Below are 23,811 nucleotides of genomic sequence, written 5' to 3'. Positions count from 1 at the left end.
CTGAATGACAGGATCAGATAAATTGCTGTAGTTCGGATAAATTGCATTGATATCTTTTCCATGTATTGCCAAGCATACTAGGCCAGTGCTATATATTTCAATGCATATGCCACAATTAATGCCCATAAATTCTCTGAAACAGGGATTGTAAGAGAACAGAAAAAATTGCTCAACCATTAAAAAAAACCAGAGAAATTTCCAAACACCATTTTGTGGCTATGTTTCTGTAATCAGTGCAGACAGGCAATAAACCTGAAGAGGGAATACCAGCATGAAACCCACTTGGTATTTTTATCCCAAGTCTTTTTATTTCTAGTAACATGGTCATAATTAAACATTCAATTAATGTAGGCAAGCTACTGTTCCCTTTGGCCATTTCTACCAGTCATTCTATTTGCTGCCTGTCATCCACGGTGCACAATAAAGCTGGACAACTCAGGTTTATTTTTATTTGTAGTGAATTCTACTTCTTGACTTCTCTGATCTAGAATAGCTTTCTACAAATGAGGTGGTCTTTTCGGTATTAATGCTGTAGTAATGCATCTGGGTGACTGAGAGGGTTTCTGTATTCAGTGTTTCCTGAAGGAAAGTTCATTGTAGTGCCAGATTTGGCACTCTCTAAGGACATATGTTTTTCCTGAGTTTGAGTTATAGTGTCAGCAAAACAGTGATCCAAGTGTCCTAATCTTTTGGGTCACATTTCAGCCCAAGAACACTAGTTTACACCGCAGGTTACAAATTTGGAGGGATATCACTGACAAAAGGGAAGGCTCCATGTTTCCTGTAGTGTGAGGCATAAGGAGACAGAGCTTGGAAACTTGAGAGAAATATAGCAATGAAAAATTAACCTCAGACTGTTTATGAGCAGTAACATGCTTGTGAGGAAAATCTCAATATGCCATCTGCATGAGCTCTGAGAATGAGATGCTGTGAAATTGGGCCTTCTGTGGTGTCTTCTCTCCAAAAATCTCAGTGTACCATACAGACATTACAGCTGAGGAAACGAAAGCCCTTAGACTTTAACACAATCACAGAACATGCCAGTACCAAACCAGGAGAAGAGGCAAAACTCCTGTCTCTACTGCCTCCTGCAATGTGATGCTGCCTTACCCATTGCTACTCTGAGGGAGATACTGATCTGTGCCTCTTGTTTCCTTCTCTCCCATTGTGACTCTTTATTGTATATACACTGTGACAGGGGGAAATACATTACAGATTTCTTGCTGCTGTTGGACCCCTGCCACAGAGCATCTATCCATCAGTGTCATCATGCAAAACGCAGGGCAGTTGATATTTGTTTACATCCTGAGAGGAAGAGAGTGTCCTCACCCCTCCGGTCAGATCAGATGTAATTTCAGGGAAAGGAAGAGCCTTGGAAGCACTGTCTTGGCCAAGACACATGAGGTATGTGAGAGGGAGGGAATCCCAAAGTGATGACAGGGCAGGCCAAGTGTAGTTTAAATCTGACCTTGCTCTTCAGGGACTATTTCTGTTTATTGGTGGTACTTCATCCTATGCTTCTCTTTTCTCAAAGTATATGGCAAACAAAGAGGTGTATAAGTGGTACTCAGAAGCATTCATTCCCACTCCTTCTTAGATTTGCCTGATGGACCACATACACTTTTGTCCAAGTGATACTGATGTGGGATCTAAATGCCAGCCTTGTGCACGTTTGGTTGTATCCAGCCCTATCCACAAGTCAAATAATAACCCAACTTCTCATATTTGCAAAGTCCTTATAAATGATGCAGTTCTCAAGCGCTAAACGTAAAACTCCTCCTTTGACTCACACTTTATGGTCTCTTACTGTGATACCTGTAACTCACCTCTAAGAGCACTCTGGGTCTTCTGTAAAATCTGGCCTGCTAATGAACTGCTCTGGTGCCTGGGACTCCAAGGCAGGAGAGTAGTAGTGGCATTACATTGCAGCTGAGGGAAGTGCTGCAGGTGGCCACAGCCTGCAGCTCCACCTGCTTCCAGAGGCCCCACAGTGGGTCCACACCACTCGGGGCATATGCATTGCATGGCTCCAGCACATGTGCCTGTCTGCCAGACATGCTCCCAGGAGTGCCTATGCAGGTACACATTATGGGACTTCTTGTTCATCCACCCTGTGTGCTCTGACACATAATCCCTTGCAAACGCAATCCCAGAACTCCAGAGGTCTCCAGATAGCCAACTGGACCTCCTGTGCTTCACTCCATTCCCCAAATGTGGACTGGTGCAGTCTCTGTGTAGAGGTGAGGGGCATGACCCCCAGGCCTGCCATCCACAGGAGAGCATGTCCCTACCAAAGCTCTCTGCTTGTGTGCAGGTTGTAGTGTCCTAAGAACCCAAATTGTTAAGAATTATTTCAGCAGCTTTGCTGACTTACCTAAATGTTTTCTTTTTGTGCTTTCTAATGGGATGGGGCCCTTTGCACTCTCACTCTAGGAGACAGTGTTATCAGCACTGTCTGTATTATTTTGTAGCCAAAGCATCTGCTTATGACTGAACATTGAAAAGCACATGACAAACGAAGGACAGTGCATACTCTGACTATGATTTGACCTAAGGAAAAAATATAGACTGTATTCTACTGAGCACATTGCTGAAGTCCTGTCCAAAATAGCTTGGTAAACTTTATTGCCTTTCTTATATTTAAAGTTAATATGATCAAAAGAGTTGATAAAGAAAGCCTATTTGCAAGCTATTTACAGCTACAGTTGCTGCTAGCTGGGCTTCACATGTTCTTTTTTTTTTAATCCACCAGTAGAATACTAGGGAAACATCCAACAGTCTTCAGTCATGGGAAAACGCTCTTTCTGTGAAGCAGGGATGTAGCATCTGTGTAGAGCCTTGGATCAGGATTTGAACTTTTCTCTAGTTTGGCTGTGGATCCCAGGCATGCTGCCTGGAATACTTTCTGGAGTAAGTTAAATCTTTTAATCTAAACATGTTGGGACATTTGAAGTGTCATGAGTCATTTGGAACAGACTCCCTCCAATCACAGTTACACATACATATATATGAATTATACTATCAGATCCTTGATTGTCAGAACAAATGATTAGTAGCTCAAGGAAACAAGAGGTGCAAAACAAAAGCAGGGTATTGATTTCCTTCTGATTTTAGTAAGTAGTGTACCTGTCCATTAGAGAAAGAGCTCTGAATGAGCCTGTTGAACAATCTGCTGAGGTGGTGCCTCATGAGCTTCATGCCCAGGGCAGTAGTGAGCACTGATGGGCTACGTAATTTTGCAGTAGCTTCAGTGGAGAAGTTGCTTTCATAATCCATTTGCCTTGTTATTTACCATACTGAGCTGGTTTAAATTAATAACTTCCATAATTTTTATGCATTTGGGGATAGTGTCACCTTTTTTTGCCTCTCATTTCCCCCTCCTTTCTTTTTTGAATATCCACATTTAGGTGTGTTAAAAGAGGTTGCTGATTCCAGGTGTCCAGTTGAAATTATGAAGAGTTTAAAAGCTCGGCTCTCCAAAGCACCTGGCATGCAGTGTGCTCAAGCCCAGTTAAACACTTCCCAGTGATACCTTCACACACATTCACCCCAAAAGCAGCTGAGCACATGCCAGCTCAGGAGTGCAGCAGCACAAGCTGAACATTCCGCACCTGTGGATGTGGCTTGCACCAGAGCACAGAGCCGCTTCTCCTGGGCTGCTGGGGGTCTCCAGTCTGAAGGAGGGAGCAACCCACAGCAAACTAGAGAGGAAAAGCATTGCAAAGCAGATGAGCAGGAAGAATTACAATGAGGAGTCTGCTGAAAGTGTACAGTGTGAGGAAACAGATATGAACGGATGGGGAGCCTGAGACTGGGGATTGTTTTCCAGTACTGAGTGCTGAACACAGATTTTTTAAGCCAGTTTTAGGCATCTTCATAATGCGGTACCAGAGAGCAGTGCTGTGTCACCTAAGGGCCCCATGGCAGATGCTGAAGTGCGCTGCTACCGTGGCTGTGCCCACCACAGCCAAGTTCAAGAACTGTCCAGAAGCAAAAGCACTGCAGTGTTGGAGGGCATGGTGATCTCCCTGAGAGCTCCTAGGGCTGCTGCTCTCCTGTGGTGGGCAGGACCACCAGGAAGGCCTGCTGTGCACCACAGCTTTTGATCCAGAAAAAGCATGCTCCATGTATGAAAAGCCAGGAAGGGCTGTCAAACAGAGATCCTGGCTTACTCCAGAACCAGGGCAAATGAGTGAGTACTCTACTTGGGATAATTAATCCTGATGAAAAGCAGATGTATTTTAATGCTTGCAGAACTTGAGCTTCTATATCTGCTTGATACTGTACCCATTCATTCATAATTTGGTTCCAGCTATGGTACTGCATATCCCTGGTCTCTGCTGAACTGCACAGCCTCTCACTGGATTTGCTGCACACACATTAGTTTACAAACCTTCCAGCAGTAAGGGAACTTTGGATAGACTGTTTTGAAATATTAGGCTGACTCTAGATTAAATTCTTACCCAGACTCACACCAAGTGGAATTTTTTTTCCATCTCTGTTTCAGAGGTCAAGTGGGATGTTGCAATGCCTAAGCCTTCTAAAGACTGCCTAATTTCATCCTATTGGATGACTGTTTTTTCTCTTTTTCCAGCTTCTGGCCATCCTCACTGCTTCTTCTGCCACCTAGAGCTTGGCTCTGACCGGGAAGTGCCTTCCAGTTTCGTCCGCTATGTAGATGTGGAATTTGACATGCCCACCACTTCTGCATCCAAAGCCACTGTTCGGTCCATCTCTGTCGAGGACAAGACCAATGTGAGGAAGTGGGTCAACTACTCAGCACACTACAGTTACAAGGTAAAACTGAGCAGTGGTTATGACCATGGGTACTTTGCACGCTTCATTGTCTTGAGAACTATGGGCAGACAAATAAAATACCATGGACAAAAGAGGTGGGAATTTGGCACATGCCATGGTGTGTGCAGTAGCTACCCATGTGCAGCTATTGATTCATGGCAAATAAGCAGTGGATTATCCCTCAGCAAAGATGGAATAAATTTGCCTGCTGTTGCCTGTGGAAGAGCATGCACACGGCCAGCTCCTGGGGATTAGCTGTTATGGAGAGAGTTTGAACAGGGAGTTTTACTGCTCTTCATAGTGGGAGTGCTACCGTGGGAGTCCTACTGCAGACAAAAGGATCATGTTATTTCTCTGCTGAAATATTTCTTCCTTCTGCCTGCCCTAAGGAGAGAAGCAGATGGGAAAGTACACTATGTATATACCTGCCAAAATATCTCAGTAAATTTGCATGTTAGCTGAATACTCAGCAGAGAAATTGGCATCCTACCTGCCTTCTTTAAGAGCAATGATAAAAGATTCTGAAAAGACTCTTATGAAAAATATTTTTACTGGTAATTGTAATTACATTTTTAGTGGTTACTTAAACTCCCTGGGGATGGTATTTGATCTTCCTAAGTATCCCTTTTAAGAATTAAAACATTGGATTATTCCTGAGTTTTCAGAGACGTGGAAATTTAAAACCCAAGCATAGATCCCCTTGGCCCTCTCCCAATACAAATTGGTATCTGTAGGCCAAAGCACCTCTGAGCCTGAGGACAGCAGGGAGTGTGCTGATATTTGGGGTAGTGTTAGGCACTGCTTCAAGAAGCAGGGAATTGGATTTGATGATCCTTATGGGTCCCTTCAAACTCAAGATCATCTAGAAAATTGATCTCTTTGCTTTATACATAGTCTTTGCAGAATTTATAATTAAGGCTGGTTTTCTGGTATCACTTAGGAATCTACCTAGTAAATAAAATCCAATTTTCCCTGATCCTCAGTCTGTTTGTCTTCACAACCCTCTCAGTTCACCAAGAGTTTCTTCACCTGAGCACAAGAACCACCACTGAGGAAGATTTTTGAATTTTTTTTGTTTTCCTTTCTTGTTACGAATTTTCTTCTTCTTTTTCTTCTACCAGGTTGAAATAGAGCAGAAAAAAAGCTTGGATGAGGATCTGAAGGGAGAAAGTACTGCAAATGTCAATGAATGTGCTACACAGTAAAGGAAGATCAGTCTGCAGGTCCCAAGACGGGTGGTCAGATTAACAGACCTGGAAGAAAGGACTTGTAGGGTTTGGGTATTTTTCTTTAAAAAAAAAATGGACTACTACTTTTAAAATAATGCTCTGAAGAGTATAATTTTTTTTCTTTGTGATGATCCATACTTTGAGAAGAAGCTGGTCAGTGGTTTGTTTGGATGGGATCCAGGGGCTTTTGCTGGAACAATGTAAGTACAGTTGTACAGTCAAGCCTGCCTTTTCTGCCTTTTCACCACTTAGGTTCTGCACTCAAGTATGGTCTGGCAACCATCACAGCCACACTAGAAAACAGCCTTTATCTCACAATCTTGCCCTCCCACATTAAGCATTTTGTTTCAATGCCTTTGGTTTGGTCACTGACTGAGTCGCTTCCTTCTGAACTGGCAAATAAAATTCAGGAAGGATCAAGTGAAAAATTATATAAAATCTCCTTTCTGAAATGGTCCACAGAGTGAAAACCCTGAGCATCATTCTGGAGAATCAACACGCCCTGCATCCTAAACAAAGAGAATGGTCTCTGTGTTTAAGCAGATGAACTACAGACAGGACAGCTGATCACAGAGCTGTTGTTCTGTTCACCCCTTCCTGTCTCATCCCTCAAATGACACTGTGCAGATTTTCACGGAGTCTGCACAAGTTACAAGAAAGTCTCTGCAATTGCTTAAAATTTTTACTTTTTAGTCTGAGCCGTTCTGGTATCTTGACTGAACATGGTTATGGCTGCTAGCAATAGGGAATGTGTGTTACAGTAGTGGAGATACTGGAGGGACTTTGCTAAGATTAGATCATTCCTGCCTAGAAAGATATTGAAGGGAAAAACATGGGGGTTTAGTTTGGGGTTTGGGGTTTTTTTATGTGTTTTCCTGGATGAGTAAAATGGGTGGTTATTGAAAATGTCAGAACACAATTACTCTAACAGACAATGTTGGTTGTTTTCCTGAAAATCCTTGGATGTCTGTCCAGCACAATATTATTTTCATGTTCTATCTTGAACCCACAATATAAGTCATTTGTATCTTTATATTACTCACATTAACTGGGCCCCAAAATCTCTTTCCAAAAATTAACAACAAACTTCTGTCATGGAGATTTTTTATCCCCACTTAGCTGGAAGCAGTAGCAAGTCTTAAAACTTCTTTCTAAATAAAAATGCAGAAGACATAAATCACTCATTTACACATATTTTCAGAGAAAACAGTGTTAAAAGTACCCATTTTTAGTACTTTCTATGGCTTGGGTAATATTATGTCACAGAATGTTAAATGTAAAATAAGTAATTTATTAAATCATTTATCTTTTGAAAGGTTACTACTGACATTAAAATACACATTTGGAAAACTTCGGCAATGTAATTTAAAATCATAATGAATTAAAACGAAAGCTTTTTTATAAATTTATTTCATTTTATATTTGATATAAAAAAATTAATACACCCTTGATTTACTACTTTCACTGTGACTCCTATAAAAATTACTACAATATTAAAATCCGAAATAAAACATGAAATCAATTTCATTGAGTCTGAAACTGGTAGAGGTAGAATTTAACACAAATTGTAGGGAACTTACAAAAGCCTTTTTTAAATGCACCTATATTTCAAGCCTGCATCACCCTAGTGACACAGGTAGAGCACTGTAAATATGTAAAGTCTCAGTCCTTCTAGGACTTCTTAATAACCCTGTAATTCTCTGTTGCAGGTAGCCCTTCTGGGCCCAGGATGCTCCTTGGAGCACACCAGTCAGTACTAAGCATTTACAACATCTCTCTGTAAATGAAAGAATGCTATTAACTTTTATGAAGAATTTTGAGATCAATGGATTAAAATTTCTGATATTATTAATGATAACATTTGTATAGATTTAGAAATATCCGAGAGCACAGGGCTGAATTTGTGACTGGTTCTCAGCTCTGTCACAGGCTGGCTGTGGTGAGTTGCATGGCAACTTCTCTCTACAAAATTCACTCTTATGTTCAAAGGCAGTCAAAGAATTTCTGGGTGGTTTTCCTGCTTTTCACTGCAGCTCCTAATGTACAGTTTTTGAAATCCCACGATCAAGAAATAAAAAAAATCCAAGCTGAAGCAGTGCTGAGATGTTGCTGAGGAAATGTGAGAAAGTTTTGTGAAAGAAATGGAGATTTTCTGCTCTGACCTGTAGGCTCAGTGTCAGAATTTTCACCTATTGCCCCTCAGCTTGTGGAAACACAAATAAGTAATACAAGTTAGCAAAGTTAAGTTGTACCCCTTAAGAGGGGAGAAAATAAAAGGAATATAATTTTCCATCACTGTTGAATTGTTAAACTATTCAGCCTCTATCATACTTGTGCCGCAGAATATTCTATGTTCCAGAAACTGAAAGATAAACGTATTGGAGATTTATGGATTTACCTAATGTCTTTACCAATTCATCAATTTTTTTTCAAATTCAGAATCAGTGAATGAAAAACCTGACTCTAATCTTTCTTAATGTAGTTAGTTGTACACATAAGTATCTCTTCCAGTCGTCATGAATTTAAGCAGGCAAAACTGGAAAAGTGTTCTCGTTTATATGAAAGCTATTTTAATTCATTCTGATCTCCAGAGAGTGTTTTTAGATGTACCTGCCACTGAATTTTCAAGAGTTTAGGATGAATACCTCAGCCAGAGTTTCAAAAGATCTTATTTCCTAATAAAGGACTGTAGTAAATAGTTTGATTTTTCAAAAGAGTGCTAATAACCAAAATCTTTAGAAAGTCTAGTGTTGGTGTCACCAGGTGTCTCAACTAAATTCTTTTTTCAGTCCAGCACCATTACAAGCATTGAGAATTTGAACACTGGGATCCTAAGTGCCCTTATTGAGGTCTCCACTGTTCTTTATTGATCAAATTGTGCCAATTTTTCAGTTACACACTGTCACATGCATACTTTATGTACATATACTCTTCACCCATGTGAGTATAGTAGTAATTTGAATAGACTGTTGATTGGAGTGAAGGGAAAATATCTAAGAGGTTTGTGAGTTTGAAAGTAGCAGAAATCATTTAGATACAAGCAATGCCTGTAGTGGGGATGATTTATTTTTTTTTTTTTTAATCATGTGGAAAAATCTCTCTGACTAGTTTCAGATTAATACTTCTTTTGAGAAAGATGCAGTCACTGTCCTTTGGTATATTTGAAAGCTTTGTAGTACTCAAACACTCCATGCAGGAAATGTGCCTTCAAGGTAAGCATACATTTACTCCCTGAAGTTTTTCTCACTTTCAGTCCTCTTTTTGTTTCTCATTACAGTTTTAATATTTGTACTGTGGTAAGACTTGAGGTATTGTATGGAAATTTGCCTAGAAACATAAAGTGTCTTTGATCACAAGGGGTAAAGATGAATAATATCTCCAGGCAGCTGAGCTTATTTTAGTTAATGTCTCTTACATTTATTAACTATGGACACTCTGCTAGAAAAGGAAAATGGGTAAATTCAGCTGAGAAATACTAAAACTGACTGATGTTATTTTTGTTCTTTCTTTTATTTAGACTCAAATTTAGTCATCCTATGAAGGAGTCAGATGTAGCAGCATCATTAGAAACTGCAGAAATAATTTTCTTTTGCTGGTGGCTTGCTGGCTGACATTTAGTTGATAGGATATCCAACACCTGTCCCCATTATTTAGTGGTTGCTAAAACTCCCTCTTGAACAGTCACCTCCCAGGATAGAGAGCAACTGCATGCAAAAGAGCATGAAAACAAGTGGGAAAAGTGTACAAAGTTCAGCCTGGAAGTGCTGACTCTATTGCTTGCATAAAATTCTTGGTAATTTCCTTGCCCCTCCAGTGCACTAGTCACACCCTTGATAGGTCACCTGTGTTCTAGATGGTGAAAAATTTCTTTCAGTGACTCCTAGCAGTTTGTGTGCATAGCTGTATTAATCTCCAGAACTCACCAGCACAAGAATTTGCAGCACACAGAGATCACTTACGGATTAAGTACTTACCCTCTTCTGCCACTGAAGTGAAATCTACATCATTACTTTTCTAAGATACAAAATTTTGTGTGATAACGTGCACAACTGTTCCTGATGTTCCTGTTTTGTTCAGCCAGCCACCCACTCACACGTTCATCCATCCATCCATCCATCCTCCCATCCGTCCTACCCTCCCTCCCTCTCTCTCTCTTTCTTACTTGCAATTCATTCTTTGCACTATTGACATTGATTGGTTTAATTATTATTTTGTAACATGTTCTTACCTTCTTACTTTGTAAAATAAGTCTATACACTGGCTAACTTCATAGAAGTGGTTTATTTTTTTTCTTTTTGTTTTATCAGTTGAAATGGGATGTCATGTTTTGTTTAAACTGTATGAAAATTTAAATAAATGTTAAGATGAAACAGCATATCCACATCTTTACTGTGAAATTAAAGTTGTAAGTGCTGTATATTCTGATAAATCAGAGGTCTTGAATTCAGAAGAGGAAAGGGAATATTTTGAATGGTATAAAGGACAACATAAAGTAGAAGTTATGGGACTACATACAGAAAAGAGATTATTTCATTTGATCATACAGACTGAGCAAAGGAAATGGAGCAGGCCTAGAGCTTGAGCCACATAACAGATGTTTAGAGTAGTACTGAAGCAAAAGATGGAGGAGCAGCTCACTGTTTCAGCTTAGGTGCTGGTGTGGGTCACAGCACATGTGTCTTAAGCATGAAGTGCACCAGTCCCAGAAAAAACTCCTCTCCTTTTGGTCACAGTATCAGAAGCCTAACAGCAACTGCTGTATATAAGAAAGTAATTGGAATACTATTTTATACACTAGCTATGAAAAGTGTCTTTCTCAACCCTGAATAATGGGACAGCAAAGCCTAATGGACAGGGGTGACTGTAGTACTGCCTTCAGTAGTACTGGGGTACTGAACAAGTGGCAGACACATGCTGGGGTTCAGGAGGTCTGGGCAGACTGGTCCTTCCCTGGTTGGGGGCCTCCTACAGCCTCCCAGTTGTTACTATCCCAGAGGCTGTAGATAAACTGGGAGCAGTCAGCTCAGCCTAAAGAGCTTCTGAAGGAAAAGGCTGAATACAGGCTGAATGCAACTGAAAGTAACTCCCTAAACTGAGAGCCTCTTTTGTAAAGGTTTTTCTGATGCAGGACTGAAAAAGAGAGCTCAGCTCCTCTGTGGAAGCAAACAAATTTGTTAGGGCATGGTCAGTTCAGCAATTGTACTAATACAGAGAGTGCTCACATCGAAAGGGAATGAAGTGGGAAAACCTCGTGCCAGTGTACAGATGCAGGCAGAGTTATGACTTCAGGTCAAGCAAAACAAAAGCAAAATTGCAGGCAGTTTTCAACTGAGATTAATAGAGTTCAACTGCTATGGCACCCCCGTGCCCATCTCCTTTTTATCCAAACCTTGCTTCTCAGCAGGAGTCAGCAGGTTTGTTTGATTTTTTTTCCCCAAGCTGTCAAAGGTACCCTTTGCCGTGGCTGTCAGGAAGTGACGGTGCAAGGGGAGTGCTGGTGGCAAAATGGGATATGCTGAAGTTACAATCTCAGCAGAGAAAAATGTGTGCTAATACCTCATGAAGTCCTGTGGCAAGTCAGGAACTATGCAAAAAAATGTGACCTGGGGAGTCCCAGTCTACAAACACTGATCTTGGGAACAAAGGAATGGATAGTGTAAAAATTAATATGAATGTTATGAAAGACTGGAAGGCTTTTGAACGAATAGAATTAGATTTGGATCTGAACCACATTGTCCAAATCAACTTCCAAATTGTTCAGGACCAGCAGATGCAGCATGATGAAACTGTGAGTCGACTGACATTTCTCTTTGTTACGTTAGGGTCCGTGGTATGCGTCCTACCTGGAGAAGTGAACCACAGATTGGAGCAACAGGGCATTTAGCTGCGTGCTCACACTCCCTGGGTTCTCAGAAGTGTAGGGACTGTTGCTCTCTAGTGGTCACTGCCAGGTTCTTGCCTGGACTACTGACCTGCTGCACAAGCAGCCTCAATGAATTACAAGGTCTCACTGGTTTTCAAGACTGTGAACACTATGCAGAATTTGGCCCGTTGGAAACCAGTTGGATCTCAAAATTGGGTGTAAGAGTTGACTGCTTCAGCTGATTCCATGTTTAGCTGAGAAAAGGATAACAGACAAATTAATTTTTCAGTGGTGTTGACTAGCCTTTTCACCCAAGTAGTCTTTACCTGTCTGCGCAGTCATGCACATATTCTGTTTAAATTTACATCCATAAAGCACTTCAAATACCTCCAACAAAAAATGCTGTAATAGGATAATGTTTAACTACTGTCTGTTAAAAAATGAAAGCATATGTGTGTGTTGTATAGGCATGCAAGGACCTATACAAGAATGCATTGATGGAAAGAAAATTCAACAAAAGTGTTTGACCTTTTTATTTTCTGGGCACTTTTTTAAAAGACAGCCACCCCTCACCACCCTGAGGTAAGCCACTGTGGCTCAGTCCAAGTCCAGGCAGCCAAGCCCACTAGTCCCATCTGGTCAACCCCCATGAAGCTGCTGCCTCATTCTGGAAGTACTAAATTCCCAGAAGCTCTCATAAATTTGCATGAAAGATGTCTGCAAACTCCTACTGTTCCTGCGTGTGACCCAAACTACCACAGTTCTATACAGCCAAGTCCAGCTTGGGTTTTCAAGCCAAGTATTCCCCTACTCTCCCTCTCTTGAGGATTCCAACCTGCTGCTCCTGCTGCTGTGCTCACAGTGAGCATTGTGTGCTATAAATCTGTGCACTTGTCAGAACACTGCGCTGCTGGGAAGCAAAGGGGTTTGGGATCCCTTTCTCCTCCTTATTTGAGGCTACATAGAGGGTCAGTACAGAGGTAGAGACAATTCAAGACTGGAAAGAAGGATTGAAAACCTTGAGGGTTTAGAGTACTGACCAGGTTTGTCAATCCTAGACTGCGGTTTATGAAGTTCCATTGAGTATATTATGGAAATAGTCCTTGGAGCAGGAATTAGACACCAGACCTACCCTCTCCCTCCATCCAAATTGCTTTCTCTTTTGAACTCACTGAATCTAGAAGGCTTGTTGTCCAGTGAAAGTACTTAGTAGGATAAATAATAGCACCATTTGAGGCTAGTTCCTTATCTGTTTGCTGAGGTGCTCTGGAAATTGAAGTGTTTAAATACATCCTTGTGATATATTTTCTAAGAAGCAAATTGTTACAAAAAGTCTTCTTCCAGCAACAAAAGGATCTTTCTGTATTAGAGCCTGGCACAAATAGTATATGCCTTTGAAGAACGGGGGCAGTTTTCCTTTCCATCCACAAAAGAGCACATGACAATCAGTTTCAATTCTCTCCTGAAGTAGTTTCTTACCTAAATTTTAAGAAAATTATGTATTAGTTACTAATTTTCAGCTTACAGTAGCCATTTAGTATTTACCATGCATTGAGTCTATTTTCATAGGTGTTACAATCATTGCTGTCATGCAAGGGCTACTGGACAGTTTTAGCTCAAAGAAGGAAAATCTGAAAGTGTATTTCTCTGATTTGTTTTTTTGCTGGGGTTACTATACTGCCATAGGAGTTCTGCCTCCCTCTTGTGGCTACTTCTTCTACTTTCAACTTGGAAAAGAAAAATTCACAGTGCAGCCATGATCAGAGTTCCTTATAATTGCCTTCCTGATATATCATCTCCTCGAGTTTAATAAAAAAGCTCCATTACCAAAACAAAACAAACTCTACCTGAAAGAGAGATTCTTTTTCACATTCATGTGGGAACAACTGAACACTTTTGATAAAATTAGTAGTAATTCAGGCTGGTCACATTTTGTAATTGAGTCTGAATGTTTGGATTCAACTCAGCCAAATGTAAGAGCTCCACCTAGGAGCTACTAATTTATACTTCAGGAGACATGATATTTTCAACTCATGCAAAAACTCATGGTTTGTATGTTTTAGGATATCACTTTGTTCTTTCCTGTCACCTTCCATTTATTACGTAGCCCTTTTCAAACATTGAGAAATCAAGCTATCTGAAGAGTTAAATAAAGGACTGTACCTCTAAGATTATAGGAAAACCAAGACAGCATTAAATGGCTGCCTTGGAATGATAGAGGCCCAGCTGAATGCAGATCTAATGTCCCTCCATTGCTTCTCCAACCCAGAAGAACATCTTCTCCCTTCAAAGTCCTTAACAGACTTACGGCATTTGCAGGGTGACTGGCCTTGAGTGTGCCTGCTCTGTGCCCTGCATTCCTTTGCAATTTACACTGATACAATATAGCACTTTACAGCCTGACACACCATTCAGAAAGAGATGTGAATTTTATCTTGAAAGCCATAGCTATAGAGTGGGCAGGAGGGACATGAACATTTGCAGCAGAAGTCTACAGTAATGGAAAGAGATTAAACTGCACAGTTCAAACACTACTGCTGGTCATCTTGCTTTGTCAGGTCTAAAACAAAGTGTCTTTCTAGTTCCACACCGCTTGGTTGTGTCCTCCAGCTTCATCTCCAATTTCATATGGCTTTGGCAGCAGGGCAAGGGACTTGCTTTGACCACTCATATATTTACATGATGTTCAGATGATGTGGGTAGAGATCTTGTCACTCTGGCTTTGAAGGTACTCTCATTTGCTTCACATTAGATGGTACCCATAAGCACCTCCTTGATAGCTGGCCAGTGAAAACATTCATGGGAGCTGAGCCCAGCTGAGCTCAAAGTTCAGACTACCAGGAGCTGGCTGCAGTGACAGCTAGAACTTCTTGGAAAAAATAATCCCTTGTGCCTACAGACCACATCCAATAAAGACAGCATCGGGTCCTCACCCAATAACTTAACACTGTGTCTGCATCTGAACAGATGGGTCAGAGCATGGGTCAGTCTCTCCAACAAAAATGCAGCTGCTTGAAAACTCTATAAACTGGAAGTTCTGTTTTCTGCTTAGCAAGTGCTCTGCTCATACCATAAAATAGTGCAGGTATTGCAGATGTGATGGGATGCCTCACTAGAAATATTTTCTTTCAACAGAGACACAGCCACACTGACTACTAATCTGCCCAGAGTCTCTGTGGGAGAAATGAGGTGGCTGATATCAGTAGGCTATATTACAAATCTAGGAAGTTCTGTAGTGGAAGATGATGCTTAAATGGAAAAACTCCCTTTCGTCCACAGCAGCAAGGCAGGGAGCAGGAAGCAGCTGAGGGAAAATGTGAGTTCCAGTCTATATGTGTAGCTTCCCATTTTTTAACATGTTTGCAGCTGTCAAAATCTTGGTATGCCAAAGACTCACAGGTTATATAGATTATCATGAAGACTGGAGCAGAGAGGAGCTCTGGCAATGGGTCACAAGTTAGGAATGACAGTCAATGCCTAGAGCCCTATAGCTCCATTACAGGAGGAACTGGGTTGGCTCATGCCTGCTGTTTCCCTTTCTCTCAAAGCCAGGGACTCCAGTTGCCCAGCAGTTCTCACACTAGTGCAGCTTTGCAGTTAGATAATTAGCCTCAGAATGAGAACTCCACATTAACTACTCATAAGCCATAGCTGAGTTTATGTTCACTGTTCCTCACTGGAAAGACTGAATTCAGACAAAACTGAACTGGAGTTGTTTTCTGCAAATTCCACCCAGTCCTGTGAAAAACAACCCTAGGACTCATCAAGGGGGGAAAAAAAGGTGAGAAAAAGAAAAAAAAATTATTTGGCTTGTCTGTCTGATGCCTCTCATGCTGGGTCCCAGAGGGGACATAGAATCACCTCTGAACAGGCTGCAAAGTGTAGGGCACACCCATGATTTTTCCATGAAAGCTGTAGGACTCCTTGCCCTTAAATGAGCTCTACAAAATTCTCAGCAACCCAGAAGCTGGTGTGGATTGCAAGGCCACTCACTTGGGCACAAAGGAACAGAAGTATTAAGTGGGAGGCAGTGAGCATCCGAAGTGGAGCAAACCTGCCTTGCACAAAAGCATTTTTAGCAGACATGTAACCATGTGGCTGAGGGACAAACCACTGAGTAAAATACGCCCCAGCACATCTCTGCTTGGTGGCAGTAGGCTGTGTGCCATCTCCCACTCTTCCAGCTGTGCTAGGGAAGCTGAGGCTACACAAACACACACACTCCCAAAGGAATCACAGGGTTATCACTCACACTGACCAGCACCACGCCATAGGTACACACTGCCTATCTGTACTCTGGCGTACCCAGGTGAATTATTCTATCTTAGGGCACCACATGGAGCCTGAGGTATGTAAGGCCTCCAACAGCACACTATATAGGTCACTCTGCAAATTTTTTTCTATGGATATTCCATCCTCTGATGCTTGTATATATCAGGAATAACTTTGCTGAAGTTAATTCATTTCTGCTCTGGACCTTTGCACATCATAGCTGCTGGCTGGAATATATGGCAGTAATCAGTAAAAATATTTATCAGCACGCTAGGTGCAGCTCTGCTTTGGATCAGTAAAGTAGGACATTGCGTGTAAGGAGACTAATTGGTATTTTAAGTCTGGCTTTTTTTATCTGACTTTTTTGTTGTTTGGTTTCATGGATCAGAGCCAGCAATATTTTGGCTGTTGCTGGAACATCATCACAGCTGAGTAGCTGTGATTCGTAACAGTTACTGTCTGAGTGAATAATGTTACTACTTTAAAAGCACTTCATCAGGATACTAAGACAGAATGTGTAACTCAGAGGCATGCCTTTACCTCACACCCTTTCAGAGAAGCTCTAATCTTCAGAATTTTAGGGACTTTTTTTAGCTATTTAAGAATCAGTACTCTGTATTCAAATTATGAATCATTCAGTTTGCAGAGACTTCAGCGTTATGCCAATCATGCACACATGTGAAAAATGAAGGGGTGGTCTATGCTCTAAGACCAGTAATCTTCCTGCTACAAGCATGAGAGCTTGATTACAGCAAGCAGGGTGTGCATTTTAGTAATGGCCAATTCTTCTTCAATAAAAGGAAGCCTGGAGACTTTTCTACATGACAAAGCATTTGGCAACAACGTTGTTTTGAAGCATTTCCTCCCCTGGTCACTTATTTCTACTCCTGTCAGCTCTTTCAGTTGCACTAACACGTCTTTTGTAGGGCTGCCCTATGAACCAGATCAGGAAACTGATCCAGGTTAAAAATTAGCCAGCACAGGAGGGAAAAAAAAAAAAAAAAAAAAAAAAAAAAAAAAAAAAAAAAAAGCACAGCAAGGAACTGGCACAACGGCAAAAGCAGAGCGTGGTGGCACAGAGACAGAACGAGCACACAGTGGTATGGGAAGGAAGTACGAATGCCTGAAATCCTCATTATCACTGAATACTTGGGGGTCGTGAGAAAAACAGTCAGCATCTCAAGTTGTGCCTTTACACATTAAGTGTAGTTTTGTCAACTAGAAACATGGAAAAAAACCCACAATCTCTGATCCACAAAATCCACGGAGGTAAAAACCTCTGCTGAGATGTAAAATAAATGCAGCACATAGCAAGAGCCTGGAAAAGACCTACTTGTCTCCTCCAGCTGTAGCTGATCATTTACTTGAAACAGCTGTTAAAAAGACCAGGGTGCACACCTATGAAATTATTCCTTCAGGAAAGTCAATTTCCTAAGCAGAGGAGACACGAGTGGCCCTAGAAAAGGAACAGTTTTGCAAAATCTGACATGGAGTTTGTGTATAAATCAGATCGGGAACTATGATTCTGCAAGAAGAGAAATCCTGGCATTGACAGGAGAGGGTCAGGCAACTCTTAGTGGCAGCTTCAGAAGAAAATCCCTGATCGGTCTCCTGGCTTTTGTGGTGCTGTTCTCCAGTGTTTGAAGAGGTGAGAGATCTGTTGAAAACAGATGGGGACAGAAGGAGCTACAGTAATGAATAGTAGCCGGTCACCTGCTTATGTAGTCTTCTGTGAAGTTGCAACTTGGGTATTTTGCTTGGGGCAGGGAAGATGGCTTTCTTATGTTGGTAGCTGTGTGGCTCCAACTGGATAACTAAGCTCATAGGTTTATTGTCCAGTTTAGACATGCCCTAATGAGAAAGGTGTATATATAAGTTGTTTTCAAAAAACTCTATGTATTCTGACAGTAAACAGTCTCTATTAAAGAAAAATTATTCATGTTTCCTACTTTGGTTCAGTAAGTACTTGGTAAGAGCAGAGCAGGCCTGAGCCTCTACAAATCTAATAATGAAATAAAAGCTTAATGTGTAACTCAGAGGCACTCCTTCACCTCACACCCTTTCAGAGAAGCTCTAACATTCAGAATTTTAGGGACTTTTTAAAGATTTCTTGAAGGCCTTGCCTGCTCTAGCACTTCAAAGATGAGACTTCACTGAAACATTGCCTGGCCTCTGCAAGATCATGAGATGCAAAAATACACTGCTGTAAGATAAGGTTTAGCTCTCTGTGGGCTGTGAGGAGGGCTGTTGAATTGTACATATACTAGACCCTTAAAACTGGTGTTAGTGTGCTTTGATAAAGCATATTGATGTGCTTCAAATTCTAGATATGACAGTAAATCCAACTAGAAGGAAGAATAGAGATACCTTGCAATAAGGGTGATGTGAGCTATTTCATTCCATTTCTGCCTTGCTAAAAAAACCTTTTTGGAAAGCCTGTTGCTGAAAGCAAGAGGGACATGTTTACTGGTTTTGGTTTCCAGGTACTAGATAATGGTGAGCAGGCTGTTAGGAGAATGTCAATTAATATATATAATTTATACCATGTAATTAGGGAATTTTTATTCAATACCTGAACACTGAAAGTCATGTCACCTAAGTTTTGCTATGTGTCAGCATCCCTTCTGACTCTTGAGGGCTCCTTGCACCCAGAAAAGCTTCACTATGATGTGTCTGTTGTTAACTTCTGCTTGTGCCCAACATTTTGGATTGTGGCTTGGGCCACTTATTTTTGGTTTTAGCTCTCTATGGACACTTAAAAACCCCAAAGAAACAAAAAGAACAAAAAAATCCACCCCTCACAAACAAACAAAATTTCTCAAATTTTATTTAAGGTTATGTTCTCTCTTTTGTACAGTGAATGGAAGTAGTGAGAGAGAGGAGAAAATAAGCTCTACTCTCACAATGTGTGAACATAACTTCAAGAAGCATTGTCCATTATGAATATTTTTTAGACTGCCTTAGTTCTATGTATGTTCCTGTTTTATCCTTTAACACATGCTATTGCAATTTAAAGTTTAAAAGTGTTCTGAAAACATGCCATTTCAGAGATTAGGTGAGAAGGTTTAATTCCGTGACTAATAATACTACTGTGTTGCCAAAGCCTTCTGAAAAGTGTTCAATGGCTTAGCTTGTTTTTAAGGTAAGAGTGTAATAAATATACTGGGTGAAAATGTATGTTATCTCCATGCCTGAAGTAGAGTTTGCCAGTTCAAGAGCAGATTGGTAGTGTGGACAAGACAATGATGACAAATCTGGAAGGTGTGCTGATGGTGAGCCTCATTCTGTCATCCTGTAATATAGGTAAGACCAATTTTTGTTTTCCTTGCTCGACCACTCCCCCTCAGAGGGAAGGGGAACCAGTAGACATAATCACAAGTCATCAACAAAACAAGTTATGTGTTGTTTCAAGAGCTAGGAAATTAAAAACCACTGTTGTCAGCAACACCTCATACTAGGTACTCTATTCTTCCCTGTATGATCAGAAATTATTTCAAAGAAAAATGAGTGCATGCTGATACTGCTCCGGTAGTGATTTTTCCATGTGTAGGAGGTCAGGCATACTCATGGTCTGCTCTTGGGAGGCAGAAGAGTAGTTTCAGATTTTTTTTTTTTTTCAATTTTCAGATGATCCAAAAACACCTCAATTAAAAAAACTAACTAAACAACGCAATCAAATAGAAATTAAGATTGCAACTTACATTGAGTGTGTTTTAACTTAGCATCAAGATTTTGTGGTTCTTTCTTCCAGCTCAGTTGCTAGCTGGTGGTTTTCTGTGGCAATCACAGGTACTTTGCATCTTTGACTTTCTATATTCAAGCGTGTCCCATCCCTCCCCCATTAGCAAATACTTATGTATCAGTTATCCCTTTGCAAATGTCTTCTTGAAAGATACACGGTGTAGAACAACCCATTAGTAGTTGCCAAGAACTTTAAAATGGAAGGGTGGTCAACCCAGAAATCATACTGAAGAAAATTTATTTCTTTCTTCCCCACCCCCTGCTGCTTCCTATTCACAAGTTCAAAAATATCTATTCTAAAAGAAGTAGCTCCATGATGGACTACAAAGAAGATGAATTACAAATATCCCCGTATCCTAGACCCTTTGTATTAATTTAGCTACTGTTGCAGTGGTAAGTCATTTGCTCTGCTGAGGGAAAGCAAGGGATGCTTCTGGACAGGCCAGGAATCATTCAGGGCACTCAATGTAGACTGTGTGTATCGGAGTGAAAAATGGTAGCTGTAAAATATAGTTTGTCTTTGTCTCAAACATTTGGTAGAGAAAGAAATATGGTTGTGTCTAGAATTGAGTGGGACCTTTTCTATTTTATTTCCTTCTCTAACACAGCAAGGATCAGCTTTTGATCTTGTGCACAAACTGGTTTTTCCCTACACCATCCCATATTTGGCACGATTTTTGCATTGAAGGAGATAGTTTACCCAAATGTTATCATCTTTGTTCTTGATGTAATGTCTGTCTTCACTATTGGGTTCAAGTCTAGACAGCCCAACAGCTAAAATAGAAGTGCCCACCCAACAGTACAGCTATGTTATTGCTAAACCTGGTGAAGCCACCGTGAGCTGTCAGTGGTAGAAACCTCAGGGAGAAAGATGACAGACAGGGTAACACACAAACTTAGTAAGATTCATGCTTGCCCAGCAAACAAAGGAGAATGCTGGCAGATAAATACAGATAACTATAAAAGTAATGCTGTTATGTAGCTTATGCCTTCTGATGCTCCCCAGACTATCAGCGTTGCTCCTGCTCTATACACAAGCATGTATGTTACTCCTGTCTAACAAAATGCTAAATGAAGTAGAATCCCTTAACATCCATATAGCAGGCAGCCAGGGTGAACAGACTTCAGGAAGCGGCCAACTCACTTGACTCCCCAAGCAGCAGCTGAATTGTCATGAATTAAATGGACCATTAGTCTGACTCAATGGGGCATTTCTCATGAGGGTTTGATTTTGTTCACAGCAATACTCTTCAGAGGCACTCAGGGGTTTGCAGTGCTCTGCCACAACTGGAGTTGTGCCTGAGAAACTGTGAGAGGGCTGTGCACACAGGTCTTGCCTTCTGGGAAGGCAGTCTGGTGAAATATGGGAAGGAGCATGATACCAGACCGAGGCAGTACTGCTAACATGCCCACATATTAAATTTTTTTTTAACTAAATAGCCACTCTGAAAAACTGGGAGGAGGCTCCAGGGTAGGAAACTGTAGCCATGCAATGCCTTGGCTTGAAAAGAAAAGGGGTATGAATGGCAACCCGATTCCTTCCTGGTAAGATGCCAGTCATTTCGGCACTTTTGTTTCACAGTGAAGTACAAACTTTTTGCAAGATACTACTGCTTTCCTATCAGAGGCATCAGAAGTCAAGTAACACCAGCAACTCAAGCAATCCCTGTAATTCATTCAACAGACCATGAATTAGGGCTTCTGAGTGGGCAGATCCTCTTCAGTCCTGTTGTCTGTGCTATGCAGGTGGAAAACTCCAGTAAAAAGGTGAGGTTGGACAGGTGAAAATGGTAGAACTTTGTAAACTATGCTATTCTTTTGGCCAGGGCTCCAGCAATGTACACAGTGAATAGTGACTTAATCAGCTGACCCACTCTAAACCAGTCATGCCCCTATACAAAGTCTGCACTCTAGCAGGGAAGGTAGTGTTTGTTACTGTAGATATTAAAGATTTTGAGAAATCAGAGGGGAAGGCCTCCTGTACCCACTATACCAACTAACAAACTCCTCCCCATCAGAAGACACCAGACAGGAGTTCCTTGTTACTAGGGCTAGTTAATGGAGAGGACTTCAGGCTGAAGGTTACATAAGAAATGTAGTCTACATCACCATAATGGTTGAAGAGATATAACCTACTATGCCTTGTGTACACCAAGTCAGAATTCAATGTTATTTTTCATATATGCTTGAGTGGACTTTATACAGGTGAGTTATTGGTGGAGGTCTAAGGGATGAGTGGAGTTCAAAAGTTGTGCTAAGGACTGAGCGAAGGCGGGAATGGTCAACACTGACATAACAATACTCAGAGCTGAGAAGATTTTCCCGTATTACATGCCTCTCATAGGTTACCATAGAGAAAAAGGATAAAGAGGGAATGGAAGAAAAGACAATAAAGAGGGAAAAATGGAAGTTAAGTCAGCTGGCAGAGCTCCGACAACCTTTTGCACAGCTGAGAGATCCTGTTGTCACCGTCTCGGTGAAGAACTGTTAAAAGCAGAAATGTTACAGAGCAGTGATCACCTGTGGGCCTTGACAAGCCCCTGAGGAAGGACATCTGTAACTTCTTAGGTTGTGCTGCCTCCCGCTTCCTGGCCAGCTCCAGCCTCAGTTACCAGCCCAAGTAATAGCACATTGCCTATGACAGCAGCACCTTGGCCCAGGCAGTCTTTAAGCAACTGCTTGAGAGGAAAGGCACCAGTGCTCACAATGCCAAGCAGGGCTCAGGACCCCTTTCTTGTGGGCCAGGAAGACCCATTTCTGCCTTGCAGTGGTTACTTGCAGTTTTTAATTGCCTTGGAGCAACCTCCTAGGGACTGAGGTGAGGCATGGCGTGTTGATTTCTGTGAAGCCTGGTACCAGTTGTGACCAGCAGCATGGACAGCAGGGCCTGAGCCACCTCCTCTGTGAGGGCTGCCAGCCCTGCTCCCAGCACTCTGCCCTGGTGTGGCCACCGTATCTGGCCCTGATCAACAGCAGCAGTGTGTGCCCAGGTGGCCAAGAAGGCCAAGAGCATCCTGGCCTGTATCAGCAATAGTGTGGCCAGCAGGACCAGGGCAGTGATCGTCTGCCTCCACTTGACGTTGGTGAGGCTGCAGCTCGAACCCTGTGTTCAGTTCTGGGCCTCTCAGTTCAGGGAGGACATCGAGGTGCTGGAGCATGCCCAGAGAAGGGAACGAAGCTGGTGAAGGGTCTGAAGCACAAGTCTGATGAGGAGCAGCTTGAGGGAGCTGGGGTGGCTAGCCTGGAGAAAAGGAGGCTCAGGGGGCACGTTTTTGCTCTCTGCAACTACCTGAAAGAAGATTGTAGCCAGGTGGGGATCGGCCTTTTCTGCCAGGCAACCAGTGACAGGAAGACGGGGGAGGTTCAGGTCGGCCATGAGGGTGAATTTCCTCACATAAAAAGGGATTAGACGTTGGAAAGGGTTGCCCAGAGAGGTGGTAGAGTCAACATCCGTGCAGGTGCTAAAGAAAAAACTGGACGTGACGCTTGGTGCCCTGGTCTAGCTGACACGGTGGTGGGTGTTCGGTCACTGGCTGGGCTCCATGGTCTCACAGGTCTTTCCAAACTAAACAATTCCGTGTTTTCCTCCCGCCCGCCGCCAGGGACCGCCCGGCCCCCACCGCCGCCTGCCGCGCGCGCCCCGTGAGGTCACGCGCCGGGCGGGGACAGCGCCCTGGCGCGAGCGGGAGCCGCTTCCGCCTCGGTAGGGCCCGGCCGCGCAGCCTCGCGCACCCGCTTCCGCCTCGGTAGCTGTCATGGAGGCAGGGGCGGGGCGCCCCACGTGATGCCGCCGGGCCCGGCGCGGTCTCGCGGCAGCTCTCGCGGTGCCTCGCGCTCCCCCGCCCGCGTCCCCCGCTCGCCGGCCGCTCGCGCAGCGCTCGGCTCGCGCTATATAAAGGGGCGAGGCGG

General features: G+C 42.2%; 1 protein-coding gene across 1 annotated transcript in view; it reads left to right on the top strand.

Moving 5' to 3' along the window:
- STON2 (stonin 2) overlaps nucleotides 1–10,338 on the top strand; it is a 74,961-nt gene extending 64,623 nt beyond the window's left edge. The window contains exons 6-7 of the mRNA XM_082283794.1: nucleotides 4,595–4,797; nucleotides 5,919–10,338. Coding sequence (XP_082139920.1) covers nucleotides 4,595–4,797; nucleotides 5,919–6,002 — 287 coding nt within the window. The 3' untranslated portion in view covers nucleotides 6,003–10,338. The remainder of the gene's footprint in view (nucleotides 1–4,594; nucleotides 4,798–5,918) is intronic.
- The last annotated feature ends 13,473 nt before the right edge of the window (nucleotides 10,339–23,811 follow it).

This window comes from Coloeus monedula, assembly GCF_965178545.1.
Source record: "Coloeus monedula genome assembly, chromosome: 6".
NCBI classification, from domain to species: domain Eukaryota; kingdom Metazoa; phylum Chordata; class Aves; order Passeriformes; family Corvidae; genus Coloeus; species Coloeus monedula.
This window is presented reverse-complemented; position numbering and strand designations above follow the sequence as displayed.